Source organism: Serinus canaria, chromosome 25 (assembly GCF_022539315.1).
Source record: "Serinus canaria isolate serCan28SL12 chromosome 25, serCan2020, whole genome shotgun sequence".
Classification (NCBI taxonomy): Eukaryota; Metazoa; Chordata; class Aves; order Passeriformes; family Fringillidae; genus Serinus; species Serinus canaria.
The window spans coordinates 4768655-4787184 of NC_066338.1; the positions used below are offsets into that span (position 1 = coordinate 4768655).

At 54.2% G+C, this 18530-nt stretch overlaps 3 protein-coding genes across 3 annotated transcripts in view; all 3 read left to right on the plus strand.

Annotated features, from left to right (window-relative positions):
- LOC115485198 (uncharacterized) overlaps positions 1 to 18530 on the plus strand; it is a 2106330-nt gene that overhangs the window by 406505 nt on the left and 1681295 nt on the right.
- LOC115484401 (serine/threonine-protein kinase pim-1-like) lies at positions 834 to 4466 on the plus strand (the record flags this gene model as incomplete). The annotated part of the gene is given in 8 exon segments (XM_050984238.1): positions 834 to 1149; positions 1152 to 1420; positions 1540 to 1590; positions 1795 to 2161; positions 2794 to 2970; positions 3219 to 3368; positions 3558 to 3725; positions 4344 to 4466. Coding segments are annotated over 6 exon segments (1287 nt in total), but the record flags the coding sequence as incomplete, so codon positions are not given.
- LOC127060498 (olfactory receptor 14J1-like) lies at positions 15874 to 16855 on the plus strand. The gene has a single exon (XM_050984143.1). The coding sequence runs from the start codon at positions 15938 to 15940 to the stop codon at positions 16853 to 16855; it is 918 nt and encodes a 305-aa protein (XP_050840100.1). The 5' UTR covers positions 15874 to 15937.

Consider the following 18530-nt stretch of genomic DNA (forward strand, 5'->3'; position numbering starts at 1 on the left):
TCTGGCTCCAGCAACATCAAGATCTGGTGCTGCACACAGAGTACAGTGTGGAAAGCCAAGAGAAGCGGCAGCTGGTGGCTGCAGAAGTCCAACCTTGTTCTCCACAAGAGGTTCTTGAAAAGAACAGACAGGAGAAGATTCCTGGAAAACTGAAACAGCTTTCCAGAAGTGAAAGGAAAATGAAAGACACAATCCAGGATGTTTCCCTCTATTTATTTCTACACTCCCCTTCTCCATGTTGCACTACTTCTCTATCCAAGTAATTGTAGTTTCACCTCACCTACAAGATTGCTGACTTAGCAAGTTTTAGACACTCTAAAATACCATGAGCCACACACAGTTTTCCTTGCCCTGTTTTTACCGGAAAGCAACACTGGAGATGGAAGTGCAGCGCTGGGGTCAGGTAAGAATCCTACACCAATGGAAGGTGCACCGACAGTGTTTGACACTCAGCAAGGACAATGCACAGCAGCAAGCGAGGGGATTGCTCCGCCAGCGTGCAGGAGTCAGGGCTCTGCATCTTGGCTAAACACTGCAAAGTTCCCGTGTTCGGACAGACGAAGGGGCTGTCCCCGGGGCGCGCGGGGCTCGGCCGTGGGGCTCGTGGGGCGAGCGGGGAACGGACACGGGGACGAACGGCCCCGGGGCTTCAGTTGCAGCGGCGGCAGCAGCAGCGGCGGCAGTAGCGGCGGCAGCAGCAAAAGCAGAGAAGCCTCAATATTCTTTTTCTTTCTCTTTTCTTTCTCTTTCTCTCGCTTCCCCGCTCTCGGGAACCCTTCTGTCGGGGCCCGTTTCCCGGCGTACCTCTCCTCTCCCCGCCTCCCTCTCTCCCCTTGCTGGGCCGGGCCATGCCCCCGGCCCGCCCCCGGCCCCGGCCGAGGCTGCCTCGTCCCCGTCCCCGGCCCTGTGCGTCCCTCCGCGGTCTCGCCTCCGCCCGGCTCTGGCCGTACTGGCGGTGGCGCTGCTGGGCGGGCATCAGTGCCTGGGGCTCGGGCGGAATCGCCGCTTTTTGCCTCCGCCTTGCCCGAGCCCGGCCCCGACGCCGGGCGCGACGCAGGGTCCAGTCTCGACCCCGACCCCGGCTCCTCCCGGGGCACGCGGAGGACACACGCGGCGCGACCGCTCCCGCCGCCTCCGCTGCGGCTTCCCCGCCCGACCTCCGCCGCTCGGCAGCGCGGCCGCCAGCCCCGAGCCTCCCGAGTCGCGTTCCAAAGAACGAACGCCCGGGGATGGCCGGCCCGGGGCGGGTGAGGGGCGCTCGGGGGCTGTTGCTGGCCCCGGGCCGAGCGCTGACAGCCGCGTCCCACCCGCAGGGAAGGCGCAGGAGGCCCTGCAGGAGCGGTACCGGCTGGGTTCGCTGCTGGGGCGCGGCGGCTTCGGCAGCGTCTTCGCGGCCACGCGGCTCTCGGACGGCGCCCCGGTGAGCGGCGGGGCCGGCGGCGGGCGGAGAGGGAGGGGGCCGAGGAGGAGGAGGAGGATGGTGCGTTGCCTGGGCAGTGTGGGCGGCGAGCTCAGCCCACTCTTCCCCTTGTCTTGCAGGTGGCCATCAAAAGGGTGCCACGGAACCGCGTCCGACACTGGGGCGAGCTGGTGAGTGAGCGGGGCCAGCGGCAGAAGCCGGGGCTGCCGGGCGGGGATAAGCCGAGGTCCGGCAGGGTGAAAGCCGCCAGGACAGCTCGAGGTGGAGCGGGCGTGGGGCCAGCGCAGGGCGCAGAGCATCCCGGGCTGGGTGAGGGCTTCCCCAGGCCTGGCACGGCATCGGCCCCCACTGAGGGCATCCTGCTCCTCCCGCAGCGCGACGGCACCAGCGCACCCCTGGAGATCGTGCTGCTGGACAAGGTGTCCACCGGCTTCCCCGGTGTGGTGCAGCTGCTGGAGTGGCTCGAGCTCCCCAGCTACATTGTGATGGTGCTGGAGCGGCCAGAGCGGTGTCAGGACCTGCGGCATTTCATTCGGGCACGGGGGTCCCTGTCCGAGGAGGTGGCGCGGGAGCTGTTCCACCAGGTGCTGGAGGCCGTGCGGCACTGCACCAGCTGCGGGGTCCTGCACCGCGACATCAAACCAGCGAACATCCTGGTTGACCTGGCCACTGGGCAGGCCAAACTGATTGACTTTGGCTGTGGCACCTACCTGCAAGACGCACCCTACAAGCACTTTGCAGGTGAGCCTCCACAGGGGTGTGCTCCCGGTGCTGGCATCTCATGGCCCAGCATCTCCCAGGCCCAGCTGGCTGTGGCAGTGGGGATTCTCCCTTTTGCTGCCAGTCAGGGCAGCTGAGATGCTTTAGAGGGGGGTTCAGCTGAGTTGCTTTAGAGCAGGCTGGGTGGGGAGCCATCTTCCAGCCCTGCTGGTAGTATTTGCCAGCCCCTCTTCCCAGCCCAACAAAACCACCCGTGGGTGGGGGTAGCAGAGAGGGGTGGCCAGAACCTGTGCCCCAGCCAGTTTGGTGTGCAGGCAAGAGGAAGGGCTTGGACTGTTCCACTCGCCCTGTTTGCCTTGGCTTCATAATATTTTTGGGGCAATGCAGGCAGGGAGGATAAGGGCATGTTTTTTTCCCAGTATGGAGGGGGTTTTTCCATTGCATGTCATGGTCAGGCCTAGCCAGGGCTGCCCTCTTCAAACACCAGGGGCTTCTTTTTCAACCCCGAGTTTGTGCACAAGTCCCAGGTGCTGGCGAGAGGGCAGTGGGTGACCCTGTGTGCCACTGATGCAGCCCCCGCATGCCCAGGGATGCTGGGGCCAGGCTGTGGGAGCAGCAGCATCCCCCTGCTGAAGTCTATCTGTATTCCATAGGAACACGATCATACAGCCCCCCGGAATGGACCCAGCTGGGCTGGTACTATGGCGAGGCAGCAACGATCTGGTCCCTGGGCATCCTGCTGCACCAGATGGTCTGCGGGGAGCACCCTTTCAGGAGGGGCTGGAACATCTGCTGGGGCCAGCTCTCGCTGCCACAAGGGCTCTCTCAAGGTGGATCCTCTTCTCTGGGCACGGGGGGAATACCAGTGCTGGGAGCCAGCTGCGGGCTCGTGAGCATCCTGCTCTGGCAGCTGCTGAGGAGGTGGCACATGTCCTGCTGTCCTCCAAACCAGGGAATTGATGGGAAAGTTGAGGCCCAGCTCTGAGCACATCCAGAATGGCCTGGGCATGGGAACAGTGGGGCAAAGCAGACAGGAGCCTTCTCTAGCTGACCAGCAGTTTCTGCTTTCTCTCCCCAGAGTGCAAAGATCTGATCAGGTGGTGTTTATCCGTGCACTTCTTGGACAGACCCACATTAGAAGACCTGCTCTGTGATCCTTGGGTGCAGGATATTCCTCTGCCATAGAAGAAGGAAGGGAGCTCCAGGCACACTGTGATGCAGGGCCCTGGTAGGTTCCAGCTCCACACACACCTTGGCAATCAGAAGCAAAGGAACCCAGACCTTTTTGTGCTGCCTGTGTCACTGCCCAGGGGTCATGGGATGGGAACACGCAGCCCTTGTGCTGGAGCTGAGCTGCTCTGCCCAGCACTGGTGGCCGCCATCCAAGCTGGTTTTGCTTGTCCTGGTTCCCTGACAGCTGGGGCCCTGGGCAGAGCCCTGAGAGCCTGGTCTCACCGCAGGGAAGGAGAAGGAGCCCCTGGAGAAGCTGTACCAGGTGGGGATGCTGCTGCTGCTGCTGCTGGAGACAGGAGGATGACATCAAGGGTGATAAGCTCTTCCTCAACCTGGCCACCAGTGGCTGAAGGTGATGAACTTTGATTCTGGCACCTTCTTAACAAAGCCAAAGTCCACGGGGAATTTGCAGATGAGTCCAGAGCCGGGGAAATGCTCCCAGATTTGGGCATTGCCCAGCCTGGCTGGGAAGCAAAGGTTCCCCCTTTGCTGGGGCAGATGCAACTCATTCTTCAGTTCGCTGCCCAGCTGCTTTTGGGCAGGGCTGGGGGGATGGGCTGGAGTGGGTACAAAATGAGAGTGGGCTCCTGGCCCTGCCAATAGCCCCAGCACCCACCGTGGCCTGGGCTGGGGCTGGGGCTGGGGCAGCCAGCCTGACACAAACAAACCCCATGGTGGGAGCAGAGGTGGGGCTCCAGAACCTGTGCACAGCTGCTTTGCTGTGCAGGCAAGTGAGGGCTTGGGCTGCTCCACTGCCATTGTTTGCTTTGGGATCAGCACGATTTTGGGGGGCAGTGCAGGGGGGAAGAGAGAAAGTGTGGGCTTCCCTCCCCAAGGCTGAGTTTTTCCCTAGCATGTAGGGGTTGGGCCTTCCTCAAGGCCCTGACAGAGATAAGAGTTTTTCCCTTTTTTCTTGTTTTCCCTTTTTGTCTTTAATCTCTTTTCAATAATGTTTTGTTTGTTTTTCCAGAGGAAGCATTCTGGGTGGTCCAGTCTGGATGGGAAGTGCTTGGGAGCAGCTGTGGCGTGGATGGACCGTGCTTTTGGAGAAGGCTGAGGACATGGTTTGGGAGCAGCTTTTCTTCCAGCCGTGGATGGCGTGAGGTGGGTCCCTGTCTGCTTGGCAGGGTGGGATCAGAGCTTTTGGGAGATGGCAACGAGCACAGGAGCATCCTGCTCTGGGCAGCTGCTGAGGGCTGGATGTGCCGTGGCTGGCTGCAGGCTGGGCACATGTCCTGCCCTCCTGCTCTGCTGCCAAAGGCAGCAGGGATGGGCAGCTCTGGGCACAGCTCTGGGCACAGCCAGCATGGGATGGGCACTGCATGCCTTGGCACAAGGGGACAGGAGCCCTCAGCTGACGGGCTGTTTCTGTTTTCTCTCCTTGCAGCCGGGCTCTGTGGGTGCTGAGCCTGCTCTGGGCTCTGCCAGGGCTCTGCTGGGCTCAGCCCTGGGCCCAGCTGGGTTGGCTCTACCCTCACATTGCTATGACAGCTTTGCATCAGACGAGCCCCTTGCGAGCACAGCGCCTGAGCTTTCTGCTTTGGCAGGTGAGTGAGACTCTCCTGCAGGCCCAGAGATTGCAGCTGGGGACACACATCCGATTGGCAAGGACCCAGACTCTCCACAGTCCCATCTAAACGCCTGGGTCTCCACAGGGTGTTTTGTCTGACGAATTCTTCCCTCTTTATTGCCTGGAATTGTGCAATTGCACTTTCTTCCTCCTCTAGAAGTGCCACGAGTGGGCCAAAGCTGGCGAGTGGGCCGTGTTCCTGAGGCAGTGCAGGCTGGAGCTGATGGATGGAGAATTGCCCTTCTGCACTTCCCAAACAGAGCAAAAAGCCGTAAGTGGGACTTGGTGTCTTTAAGAAATTTTGGACAGTTTCAAAGGGAATGTGCAGCTAATTCACAGGGTGAGGAGGAAGGTCATCTTCTAAAGGATTTGGGGTTTGAGTTTCCATTCCCAGTCCTGCTTGGAGCTGGAAGGGCACAAAGCAATTTCCTTTTGCTTTGACCATAATTTCAAATAACCATGTTGAAAACAAAGCCCATAATTTTAAAAAAGGCTGCTGAGGTCAGTAAGATGGATCCATGCCATCAGCACATTTACAATGTAAATAACTAAGTTCTCTTTTTAAAAAGATAATTTACCTCTTAATGCAAAGAATGTAACTTTGCATTTATGTTTTGTTTTTTTCACTATCATAATGTTATGTTTTTTCACTAACACTTTGATTTTATTCTTATCTTTTAGAATTTATCAAGATTTTTTTCTTTTCCTGTTTTTTCTCTTTGAATAGAAAACATGTCCTTCAAAAGGAATGTCCTTTGCTGCTGGTTCCCGTGTGGAGCAGCTCCCTTCCTGCTGGCTGAGCTGCTCAGGCAGAGCCCGGCAGCTCCTGGCCCTGCAGGGCTGAGGCTTTTCCCCGTTGCTGGGCACAGACTGATGGAGCAGCACTGCTGAACACGGGCACACCCAGAGGGACCAGCAGCAGCTGCCTTTGGCCACCTGAGGCTCCAAGGGCCAAGCTCTGAGCAGACAGGGCTGGAAGAGACTGGCAGGCTCCCTGCTGGCTGTGCTGCCCCACTTGTGCCCGGCCCAGCTTTGCTTGGGGCAGAGGGAGAACAAGGGGCAGCTCCCTGCCAGCCCCAGCCCAGGGACCCTCCAGCCCTGGGGCTTGGGGCACTGTCAGCACCCACTGCTCCAGCCAGGGCTTCTGCTGGCCCTGACAGCAACAGCCAAACTGGGGCTGATCCCAAGGGAGCAGCAGCAGGGCCTGGATCTGATCCCTTACTCTGGGCCAGGGCTGCACAAATGACCCCACAGCAGCAGCAGCAGCAGCAGTAGCACATGGAGCTGACTTTCAACACAGCTCCTGCCCCTCTTCCCTCCCGTGTGCAGCGCTGTCACAGCAGCCTGAGGCACCTGGGAGACCCCAGTGTCAGCAGGGACTTGAGATGGCAGCCCTGGACTCCTGGAGGTCATGCAGGGAACGGAGCTGGGGACTCCCTGTCCATGTGGAGCTTCCAGATGGAAAAGGCTGCTGTGCCCAGGCAGCTCCAAGGGCACAGAAAGGAGGGTCTCGAGCACTGGGTCTGTGCCAGTGCCACAGTCCTGGGCAACAGCCAGCGAGCCCTGGGGAACAGAGGGCACAGCAAGAGGGACAGAACCAGGCAAGGTCAGAGACTGGAAGAGCCAGGCCCTGGAGCAGGAACAGCTGCTCCATTGCACTCCTGGAGAAAGCTCTTGGCTGGTTCAAAGCGCTGAAAGGCGTGAAGGGCAGAGAGGAGGCCACAGCAGAGAATGCTCCTGTTTGCACAGCCTCCCCTCTCTGTGTCCCAGAAGGAATTGGATGGACTGTGTTGGTCTCTCCGAGTCGTCTCGTTCAGCATGAGCAGCTCAGCACCAGCAGCTGAAGGAGCTGAAGCCTCAGGCCCCAGGAGCTGGGCAAGAGGGAACTTTCTGAGCAAAGTCATGCTGCTAAAATAGACCCAGCTGAATGCAGCGGATATAATCATGGAATTCCAGAATCCTTTCAGTTGGAAAAGACCTCTGAGCTCACCAGTGCAGCCGGTCACTCAGCAGTGCCCAGCCCAGCACTAAACCACGTCCCTGAAGTGCCAAGGCCTGGACAACAGCCCTGAGCCAAAGGTGCCTCTGGATGAACCTTCCAGCCAAAGGTTATCTTTGTATCTGCTCCCTAATGAAATATGCATGGTCATTAGCATTGGGATAGATGTAGGTACTCCTTAGTGAAACATGTATTGACCTTTGTGTGTTTAGCAGCCAGACATGGCCATGAAATCTGACATCTGGCCTTGTTTGGGGCTGAAGGATCAAAGTCAGCTCCCTTGGTTCCTCCTGGGGCCCTGGCCAGGCTTTGGGAGGGAGCCAAGAGGAGCATGAAAGCAGATGTTCCCCCACTAGAAGTGCTGTCAGTTTGTTCATTCAGCACTCTCAGAGCTGGGCCCTCTCCCAGCGGGCTTGGAGCCTCACCTGTGGCTGGAGGCACCTGCAGGAATTCCCAGTGCCCAGGAGTGGCTCTGCAGCCCTTGGCTGTGACAGCTTCCCCCAGCTGCTGTGTGGATCTGGGGGATGGAAAAGGCTGAGGGTAAATGGTGCTGGATCTTTGTTAATCACTGCAGGCAATCTTGGGTGGGGATGATTGGGTGCATTGCTGAGCTGCTTCTTTTGTGATTCTTTGCTGCTTTGAGCTGCAGTAAATGGCACTGATTCCTTCAGTCAGAGTCTGTGTCCTTGGTGCTGACCCTGCCCACTGGTAAAACAGAACTGACACAGTCTGGCCAGGTGACAACAAAATGTCACGTGTTCAATGTAAATGTGAGGAATCAGTGCCATCAGAAATTCCCAGATGGGAAGCCCTTGCCTGGAGTTCCCTGGATGCCTTCAAATGCAACCAAAAATTGCAAATGGAAAAGGAAAAGAACTTGTGGGTTTGGGCAGACAAAGATGGATTTGTTAAGAGTACATTGGAAACGGCACCTTCAGAAGGAACAATTATTGCTGGAATGCTCCCACATGGAGCAAGAGAAGGTTTTAATCTTGAGCTCAGATGCATTTGTGCAAATGAAATATTAATATAAGAAATAACTATATATGTATTTATGGCATAATAGATTTTAATATATGTATATTTATATATATGTCTATATCTATATCTATATATCAGCATTGATACCTATATTTACATGTAAAATAATAATGATGTGAAATAGTGTTGAAAATACAAACTTGGTAGCTTTGGCTGCTCAGGGATGTAACACTAAATACCCTACAGAACAGGATTGGCCAGGACCCTAATGTCAGTGGTCAACTTTGTGACATTGCATACAATGAAAAGAGGAGGAAGGGATGAAATTGGCTATTTTTACAGGGTTTGCTGATACTGTGATGCAGAGTGCTTTGTCTGTTCCTGTGAAAAATACAGTGATTAAGCCTGCAGGGTTTTTCATGTACCAGACTATCCACAAGCTTCAGGACTGGTTGAACGGGTGAAGGGGTTGTGAAAAGAGCAGTTGAAAGAATGAGGAGATGGGAACCTGTGCCCATGGAGAACCCATCTCCCAGATGTGCTCCATGCCCTTAACAATGGCCCACAGGGGAAATGGAAACCCCCTGGCTGTGCAGGGCTGCACCCAATTTGCAAATACAGCCATGGGCAGTGAGACTTGGACTGCCTGGGAAATTGTTCTGGCTGGGATGGCCCCTGGCAGGGCCAGCCCAGAGCCTGCAGGGCTGGGCCTTCATGCACTGGAATTAATTAGGATAAATTCAAAGCAAATGAGAGCTATCAATACTGAAACAGGAATTCAGATTCCTCCAGGACACTTTGCTTTGGTAACTGCTCGCTTGGAGCTTGGCCTTGCAAAGTGTTCATGTCATGGCAGGAGGAATTGATGCAGAATATCAAGGAGAAATTGCAGTAATTCTGTTAAACAATAGTGAACAAGATTGGATTATTCAACCCCATGACAGGGTAGCACCATTATTGAAATTGCAATTTTAGGAACGATTATGAAAGAAGGAGCTCCACCTCCAATCACCAGTGTTTGTGGAGATAAAGGGTTTGGATCCAGCATTCCTAATAATGGAGCCAGAATGTGGGTCCAGAGGCCAAATGGCCCTCCCGAGGCAGCTGAAGGAACAGCTCCTAGGAAAGACAACTCTGAGTCCTGAAACCTGGGCAGGAGCAATGGGAATGTGTCCCTGCAGCCAAGTGTTCTGTGTGAGAGCCAGTAGATCTGACAGGATATTGTTTTTCACATCCTGCCAGAGCAAATCTCCCTGTTTGCCCCAGGGGCCCCTTTGGGAAATGCTCTGATCCACGGGGCTCCATATGAAGGCTGCTGTGACCCTGAGGGACTTCCAGAGGAATTCCATCCAGGAGCCTGGGTGCCCCTCAGGGACTGGGACCCGGCCCCCTTCCAGCCAGAGGGGAAAGGGTCCCCCCAAGCCTTGTTAGGCACAGACAACATGGTAAAGCTGAACAGCAAAGGGTCTCAGGGCATTATTCTGGAATTAAAAAGGCACCAGCTCCATGGACAACAGCATTATTGTTCCTAACTCGCATGAGAATGAGAAAAAAGAATGGAGAACAGTGTCACTAAAGTGCTACTGATGTCTGTAAGTTGTACCTTGATGGTCAGCCAGAATCTTTGTCTGCACAAACACCTCTAGTGTTTCACCCAGGGGTTAGTGATCAAAATGTAATGATTAGTTCTGCAACTGTAAAGATCAGGGTAGCCAAAGCAGTGCATGTCACCAATTGCTGGGGATGTTCTCAGCTGGAGTTGGGAGGGATGGGGTTCCCTTGGAGGGCCCACCCTGTGGGGTGGCCAGAACTCTGTCCCTGGGCTCTGACTGTCACTGTCAGTGCAGGGACAGTTAAAGAAAACACAGGAATACAATGATCACTTGGACAGGATTCCCTAAGATTTCCCTTCAGGAGAAACCCTGTTCTAGTTCTAGAGGCCACAGTGTGAGAGGATTTCTGTGCTTTACCATCCCTGCCAATGTCAGTAGAACTTGGGGTGCTGGAGCTGCTCGGTGTCAGTGTCACACCACTCTTGGCTGCAGGGCCACCATTTCGGGTCCTTCAGCAGCAACCACAAGGAAGAGCTGGGGCCCTGGGAACATTTTCCCCCCAAGGAATGCCTTGGCTTTCAGCAAGTAAAAGATTCTGGTTCACCCTGTGCCCCATGTGGGCTGCCCCGTCCTGTGGAGGTTCCATGAATAAGCTGAATGTATTATTAGCAGAAGCAGCAACTGATCCTGTTGAAATGTCCAGTAGCACTTAACTGAAGTGCAAGAGGAGACGCCTTTATGCCTAATATGTAAATCTAAACTGTGTATTGAGAGAATTGTTATGAGGGTTGTAGTTCACTGTAGGTCTGAGGACTGATCCAAGTACCAAGGCCTGAAGAGGCCCTGAGGCAAAGTTCACCTCTAGATGAACCTTCCAACCAAATGTTAGATTTGTATCCACTCCTTAAGGAAGCATTATTACCAACATGATCAGTGTCTGTGTTCCTTGATAAAACATGGATTTATCTTTCTGTATTTAGAAACCAGAGCAGGCCCCATCTGGCCTTGTTTGGAGCTGAAGGATCAAAGTCAACTCCCTTGGTTCCTCCTTGAGCCCTGGCCAGGCTTTGGGAGAAAGCAGTGAGGAGAATGAAACCAGATGTTCCCAGAGTAGCAGTGATTCCAGCTTGTTTGTTTAACAGTGTAAAAGCTGTGTCCTCTCCCAGCGGGCTTGGAGCCTCCTTGCCTGCAAAGGTGGAGGCACCTGCAGGAATTCCCAGTGTCTGGGAGTGGCTCTGCAGTCCTTGGCTTCCCCAGCTGATGTGTGGATCTGGGTGATGGTAAAGCCAGAGGGGACCTGCTGGTGGATCTTTCTTTAATCACTGCAGGCAATCTTTGGTGGTAATGACTGGATGGATTGCTGAGCTTCTTTTGTAATTCTTTGCTAAGGATGATGTGCTTTGCTGAGCTTATCCTTTTGTAATTCTTTTCAGCTGTGCCTGATATAAATGACACAATTCCTTAAGTTGGTGTCTGTGTCTTTGGTAGTGACCCTGCCCACTGGTGAAACAGGGCCCCTTCTTGCCTTAATGTTCCCTGGGAAGGCAAAAGCCCTCCCTCCAAAATTCCCCTGTTCCTCCTTGTTCCCCCCCTTCATACACTGAGCATGATGTCCTATGGTCTGGGGTATCCCTGGGCTCAGTTGGGGTCACCTGTCCTGGCTGTGTCCCCTGCCCAGCTGCCCCGCAGCCCCAGCCCCTCCCCAGCGTGGCTGGACCAGGGGCAGGACAGGCCTTGGCTCTGTTGCAGCTCAGCCAGAACAAAACCATCTCTGCGTGCTCAGCCCTGTGCTCAGCACCCGGCCCAGCAGTGTCTCAGTGCCAGTGTCTGTGCCCTCAGTCCCTGCCAGGGCTTTCCATGGCAACTGCCAGGACAGGTGACCCACGTGTCACCCCCAGGGACGGTTGCCATGGAAACAGTGCCCAGCACTGCCCCTTTCTGTCTGGCTGACCTGGCCTTTGGCCCTGGCAGTGGCGTTGGCTGCTGGTTCCTGGTGTCTGAGCGGCCAGCGCGGCACAGGGCAGGTGGCCATGGCACAAGCCCCCAGCCAGGGATCCCCTCTGGCTCTGGGCAGTGACACCAGCCCCGAGCAAGGGGCCCAGGGCAGGTTTCCATGGCCACCGACCACCACAACGGGTCCGGGCATTGGTTGCCATGGCACCAAACTAAGGAACGGGTCCCTGTGGCCATTGCCATGGCACCTGGTGGCACCAAGGAGTGTCACTGCAATTGTACCTGGAACAGCCCTGGCACCGCTTTGTCCTGAGGGTTGCCATGGCAGCCGAGGGCAGCAACAGCTCTGCAGGCAAGTGGCCATGGAACCTGGCTGCAGAAATGGCTCCTTGGGCTGGTTTCCAAGGAAACCTGAACTGATGGGGGTGTCCATGGCACCCAAACCCAGCAGTGGGGTCACTGCAGTGACCATGGCAACAGTCCCTTGCAATGGCCCAGTGCCTGTTGGGATGATGATCCACCCTCACAGCTAGCCCAGGGCAGGTCTGGAGTGCTCTTGGTGGCACCTTGGGCTTGGCACACACTTGAGGAGGATGTCTGTTTGCAGTGGGGAAACTCAGGAGTTTTAGATTGCTTTCAAAAATTAAAGAAGGAAAATTTTTCTTTGGCTGTGAGCAGCCAGTTCTCCAAGCAAAGCAGGTCCCAGCTGAGTGAGGAGGGACACGATGGGCTTGGGGACTGTGGAGCAAGGTTGTCCACGCTTGCTCAGACCACAAGGCACAGCTTCTCTGAGCTGCCAAACCTCCTTAGGAGAGTCCCTGCATCAATATCAGTCCCTGATTGCTACAATCACCTCTTGTGTAATAAGAACAGCCATAAGTGACACCCTTTTAAATAGGAATGCATATTTCCTAGAAGCTCTTTGAACTCTTTCTCCATAACTGTCAAAGGAAACCCTCCTAATGAAGTGCACTAGAGCAGAGGGAAATCAAGGCAGAGCCATGGTTTGTCAGGACTTGCCTGATCCTAATGAGCCTCACTGTGCATTTGGAGCTGAGCCCTTGAACCCAGGGCCTGGGAGGAGATTGCACAAACCTTTCTAGGAGTCAAAGTCAGAGGAAACACCCAAAGTGTCTCAAGGTATGAATGGGTCCCACTGAGGTCCCTGTCCAACACAGGCTCCTCATGGACTCCTTGGAGGAGAGAATTGGTGGCCAGGATGGCACAAAAACTTCTCAGATACTCAGTGTGGAAAGGAAAGTCCAAAGTACCTTAAACACCTTGAGTGTCTCAAAGCATTAATGAGCCCCACTCGGTGTCAGTACAAAGCTCTCAAGGGACTCATTAAAGCAGATAATTGGGGCCATGATTGCACAAACCTCTCCCAGAGTCTGTATCTAAAGGGAAACACCAAGTACCTTAAAATAACTGAAGTACTCTGAAGTACTAATGAGTCCCACTGAATGTTGCTAAAGACAGAGAATCTCCAGGGACTAATTCCAGCAGGTAATTGGAGGCCATGATTGAACAGAAATCTCTCAGAGACTCCAAGGCAAAAGCCAAACCCAAAGTCCTTTGAAAAACCTGCAGTCCCTGGGAGCATTCAGGAGCCATCAGGGCCATTGCTGAGCAAGGCTCCCCAGGGACTCCTTCCAGCAGATCCTTGAGGCCACTGGGATGTGGGCTAGGGGGGGATGCAGAGGGCAGGACAAGGGGCTGATAGTGCCCAGCCTGGCTGGGGCTGTGCCAGGAGGCCCCAGTGCCTCAGGACAAGGTGTCTCCTCCCAGCCCTTGGTGGCACAGACCCTGCTGTGCCCCAGGACACCAAGACTTGGCTTCTCTTTGTCCCCACCTGTCATCAGTGCCTGCAGTTCTCTGCTCTGGCTGGGGCCTGGGGACACTTTCTCAGTCCTGTCCCTCAGTGGGACCCATTAAAGAAACTTTGGAGTTGGATTCTGACTTGGAGTTCTGGAGAGATTTCTTCAGCTCCCTCTCAGGGACTCTTGTTCAGGGCCTGAGCACAAAGCCCCAGAGGGTCATTAAAGTCCTTGTGCTGTGTCTGTGCAGCTGCTGAGCTGGGCCAGGCTCCTGGCACAGAGGCAGCTCCTGGTAACCAAGAAGAGCTTGAAAAACACATTTCTCTTGATGAGCAGCTCTTCTGCCAGCCCAGCAGGGCTGGGGCACTGCCTGCAGCCACCCTGGGAACAGCACAGAGGCACAGAGAGCTTCAATCAGTCAGGGCTGGGAAGGTGCTGAGAAGTGCCTGGGGCACAATCCCTGCCAGCCCTTGGCACAGGAACCTCTGGCTGCAGGACAATGCAGCTGCAGCTCCTGGAGTGATCTCCTAAAGCTGGAACATCCCAATGCCTGCAGACTCTGTGAGTACAACTCTGAGTATTTCTCATGCCGGGGAAGTGAAATGCTGTGAAAAATGCATATTTTTTGATTGGCTTTTTGCAAATATTAAAATGAATAATAGATGTGTTGTGTTAGAAAGAAATGCTGTATTGAGTAGTGTGTTAAATACAATTTTAGGTTCTAAAAAATGTTAAAATATAAACTATGCTATGTAGGATACTTTTTCTAAAGAAAGGGCTTGCAGCGAGATAGCAGCCACAGGACACCTAAATCTTTCAGAGAAAAAGAATTTATTGCCCTCTTATCAGAAGAAAGGAACTTCTTCCTGGCTGGAAGGCGCTGTTAGGATTAGGAGGAAGAAGTTGATGATGACCAGGCCAAATCCTTTGTTTGAATGGAATTTATGCATCATGTATGAAGTGTATGAATATGTAACAAGCTATTGTTTTTAAGGGTTAATCCTTTGTTAACGGGTGTCCTTTTTCGGGCTTGTGCTGCACAGAAAAAGGTACACGGACCTCCATAACTCTTTGTTTTAATTGTCGCATATTGACTTAATCCAAACTGTCTAAATTATTATTACTCTAATTGTATTACTATTTTTATAACTATTTTATTACTAGTAAACTTTTGAAATTTTAAAATCAAGTGATTGGCATTTTTCACAAATGCTTATGAAGATCTGACATGCAGAGGGCTTCTGATCAGTCATAGAACATTTCCAAGTGAAGGATTTTGATAAAAAAAAGGAAATTTCCTAAGACTTTGCATTCAGTATCCTACTACTGGATAATGGCATGGACGGGGAGATAAATATTAAAGGTTGATTGTGATTTATGAAATAATAATTCTGAAAAAAGCTTGAGGCATTCCAGCTCTTTCTTTTAGTGATCAATACATTCACAGGAGATCCCTAATGTTCTTTCAGCCACTCTGCCCATGGACAGCACCAGCATCACCTTTACTGGAGCCATCAGGCTCAGTCTGAGCTATCCTTTCTCCAAGCTGCAAACAGAACCTGCCCCCAGCCAGTGCCCTGCAAACAGGCAGGGTTCTGTCAGGCCAAGGAGAGTGCACAGAGATTTGGGGTCTGTGAGTGCTGGCACAGAGAGATCAGGCACTGGTAAACACCTGCAGGAGGAAAGTCTCCTAAAAGCAGAGAGAAGATCAGGGAGAGAAAACAAAACCCAGCTATGCTATGGCAGGGAGAGTTGAGAGATGTCCACAGGAGCCCCTCCAGTGCATCCCCTCCCTCTGAACAAGCCCCCTTCCTCCTGTCCCCCAGCCAAGTCTCTGCCCTCAGGGCTGGGGCTCCAAGTTGTGCAGCCCCTCCTGTGCAGGCAGAGCTGCAGCAGAGCCATGGGGCAGCTCTGCAGCCCCGGGCTCAGTTCCCTCTGCAGAGCACAGGGCTGGGAGCAGCTGCCCGGCCCTGGGGGGTCTGGCAGGGGGCACACCTGGCCCAGAATAATGCTGTCCCCAGTGCCCACTCTGGGCAATGCTGTCAGGGCAGCCAGGGAAGGAGCTGCATCTCCCTTCATCCAGTGGCATCCTAAGGACACTTGGAAGTCTTCCTGAGATTTCAGTCAAAGATGGGAGCTTCAATCCAGGATACAAACCTGTTCATGAGCATCTGGGAGTTGTAATACGGATGGGGAAAGGTAGAGGTGTTGCGACACTGAAAATACTCTTGGGTTGGTGAAATAAGCAATGTGAGTCCTTGGCTGCAAATGTGGACCTGGGCTGTGGGGGATCCATCTGCTTTATGCAGTGCCTGGTGACACTTTAGGGTAAGCGTGGGAAGGTGATCACTCTCCAGCTGAGAAAGGTTAAAGCCCAGATAAACTCCGAGCAGATCAGAATGACAGACCATCTCCCCTCTCTCTCCACTCACGACTTTAAAATCACAGAACTTTCTCTGTTCTCCCTGAGTGCAGAAAGAATGGTAAGAGTAGATGATATCCAAGAACATCAGGAGAGACATGGTGGGAGCTAAAAAAGAAAACCTCTGAAATCTTAAACCGAGAAGCGTTTCCGTGTGTGTTATAGATGAGGGTGTATGGGAAATGGCTTTGATTTTCTTTACTGGTATCCCCTATAACACGTCATTGTCCTTTTCTCTATGAACAGGTCTCCAAGTGCAGTCCCAGCAAATGTCCAACAGCAGCTCCATCAGCCATTTCCTCCTGCTGGCATTGGCAGACACGCGGCAGCTGCAGCTCCTGCACTTCTGCCTCTTGCTGGGCATCTCCCTGGCTGCCCTCCTGGGCAACGGCCTCATCATCAGCGCCGTAGCCTGTGGCCACCACCTGCACACGCCCATGTTCTTCTTCCTGCTCAACCTGGCCCTCAGCGACCTGGGCTCCATCTGCACCACTGTCCCCAAAGCCATGCACAATTCCCTCTGGGACACCAGGACCATCTCCTACACAGGATGTGCTGCACAGCTCTTTTTTTTTTGCCTTTTCATCTCCGCAGAGTTTTGCTTCCTGACCATCATGTGCTACGACCGCTACATGTCCATCTGCAAAGCCCTGCACTACGGGACCCTCCCGGGCAGCAGAGCTTGTGCCCACATGGCAACAGCTGCCTGGGCCACTGTGTTTCTCTATTCACTGCTGCACATGGCCAATACATTTTCCCTGCCCCTGTGCCATGGCAATGCCCTGAGCCAGTTCTTCTGTAAAATTCCCCAGATCCTCAAGCTTGCCTGCTCACATATCAACCTCAGGGAACTGGGGCTCATTGCAGTCAGTACCTGTTTGGTACTTGGTTGTTTTGTGTTCATTGTTTTCTCCTATGTGCAGATCTTCAGGGCAGTGCTGAGGATCCCCTCTGAGCAGGGACGGCACAAAGCCTTTTCCACCTGCCTCCCTCACCTGGCTGTTGTTTCCCTGTTTGTCAGCACTGCAGCATTTGCTCACCTGAAGCCCCCCTCCATCTCATCCCCATCTCTGGATCTGGCCCTGTCAGTTCTGTACTCAGTAGTGACTCCAACCCTGAACCCCTTCATCTACAGCCTGAGGAACCAGGAGCTCAAGGCTGCAGTGTGGACACTGATGACTGGATGATTTCAGGAAAATTAAACTGTAGGCCAATTTCAGCAAATCACTTGTAATAAGAGTCATCTTTGATACCTTCTTTGGGTTTCATTTTGGAGGTTGTTTTCCTCTCTTTTACTTTTATCATATTGTCCACCAAGAAATGCCATTCCTTGTGCCATTTCTCATTTTGTTTCTCTTCAACTTTCCTGTGGCCACAGACTGTGTCAATGATGCGCTGTGCTCTTTGTGACTTTAATGGAACTAAAGGATGTTCCTGCAAAGTTTTCTGCAGAGATCCCCATTTGTTTCCCTCTCTGGAGCTGCAGCAGCAATGTTTGTCTGCAGAGCTGGGGGCAGATCAGTGCTGGCCACAGCAGCTGTGCCCAGCAGCAGCAGCACTTGGTGTTGCCAGTGCTGCTCCTGAGCAGCACTTGGTGTTGCCAGTGCTGCTCCTGTGGCCCTGCCCCACTGCCCTGGTGGCCCTGGTGCTGCTGTAGGGCCTGAGTGCTCTTGGGGCTTGGCACAGCCCTGGGGGGGCAGTGCCAGGGCTGCAGCAGGGACAGGCCATGGGCACTGCTGGGGCAGCGCTGATGCCTCAGGCCAGGGCCTGGGGGCTCCAGGCTCCTTGCCCAGGCTCTCTCAAGAACACACCCAGGCCAATGCTCAGCACAGAAAACCCCCGTGAACAGCCCCAGGGTGGCCGTGGGCAGGCTAGGGGCAAACAGCATGGCTGGGGCTCTGCAAGGGCTCTGGGGGAGATGGGAAGGAGCAGCAGAGCAGAGGCTGATCCATCTCCAGTGTGCTGGACAGCTCAGGGCAGAGTCCCAGAGCATCCTCATGGAGCTGCCAACAACATCCCCCCTCTGCAGCCCTGGCCTCTCCCCCAGCTCACACAGGTGCCCCATCCTTGCAGGCACAGACACGGCAGCACTGGCTCAGGATCCCATGTTTGCATTGCACAGAGCAGGGGGAGCACCCCCATGCTGTTGGTGTGGGGACATGAACCTGAGGGAGCAAAAATGCCATCAGCCTCTGGGGCCAGCAAGGGCTGGGGGACACCAGGGAAACCACTCAGCTTTGTCCTGGCCTATGCAGCCAGACAGAAAGTTTGTTCCCATGGCCTGGGAGTTTCCTGTCCCACTGCAGACACTGTTGCTCAGAGCCAGGGCTGCCTGGCAGCCACCCCCAAACTGCCCTTAGCATTTCCTTTGCTTCACCTTTGCTCTTCCTGCTACAAATTTCTTCCTATTACCCACCCCTGTTCCCTCCCCTGCAAACAGCCCATCCCTGTTTGCCCTTCCCTCTCTGGCCCCACTCCCCATTGCAGTTCCCAACTTGCCACCCTGGGAACGTCCCTTGGGCAGCAGGATCATCCTACAAGTGCTGCAGGAATTGTCTGCAGGCTCCTGCAGTGCCTGGTGCTGCACCCTTGCCAGAGGCACCACAGGCCAGGGGGGCACATCTGGGCTGCTGTGTCTGCCTCTGGGGCTCCCTATTCTGGGCAATGAGGAGGAGCTGCAGAGGCTCTGCAGGACTGACAGGATGGGCTTTGGGGCTGGCAGGAGAAGCTGAGGGACCTGGGCTGCTGGAGCTTCTGAAGAGGATGCCCAGGGCTCATCAAGCAACTGCTCCAAGGGTGGTTTCAGAGAATCACAGAATCAGCAAGGTTGGAAAAGACCTTGGAGATCATCAAGTCCAACCT

What these genes read in the sequence shown, in the direction of transcription:
- LOC127060498 (XM_050984143.1), top strand. Translation starts at nt 15,938, where the DNA reads ATGTCCAACAGCAGCTCCATCAGCCATTTCCTCCTGCTGGCATTGGCA.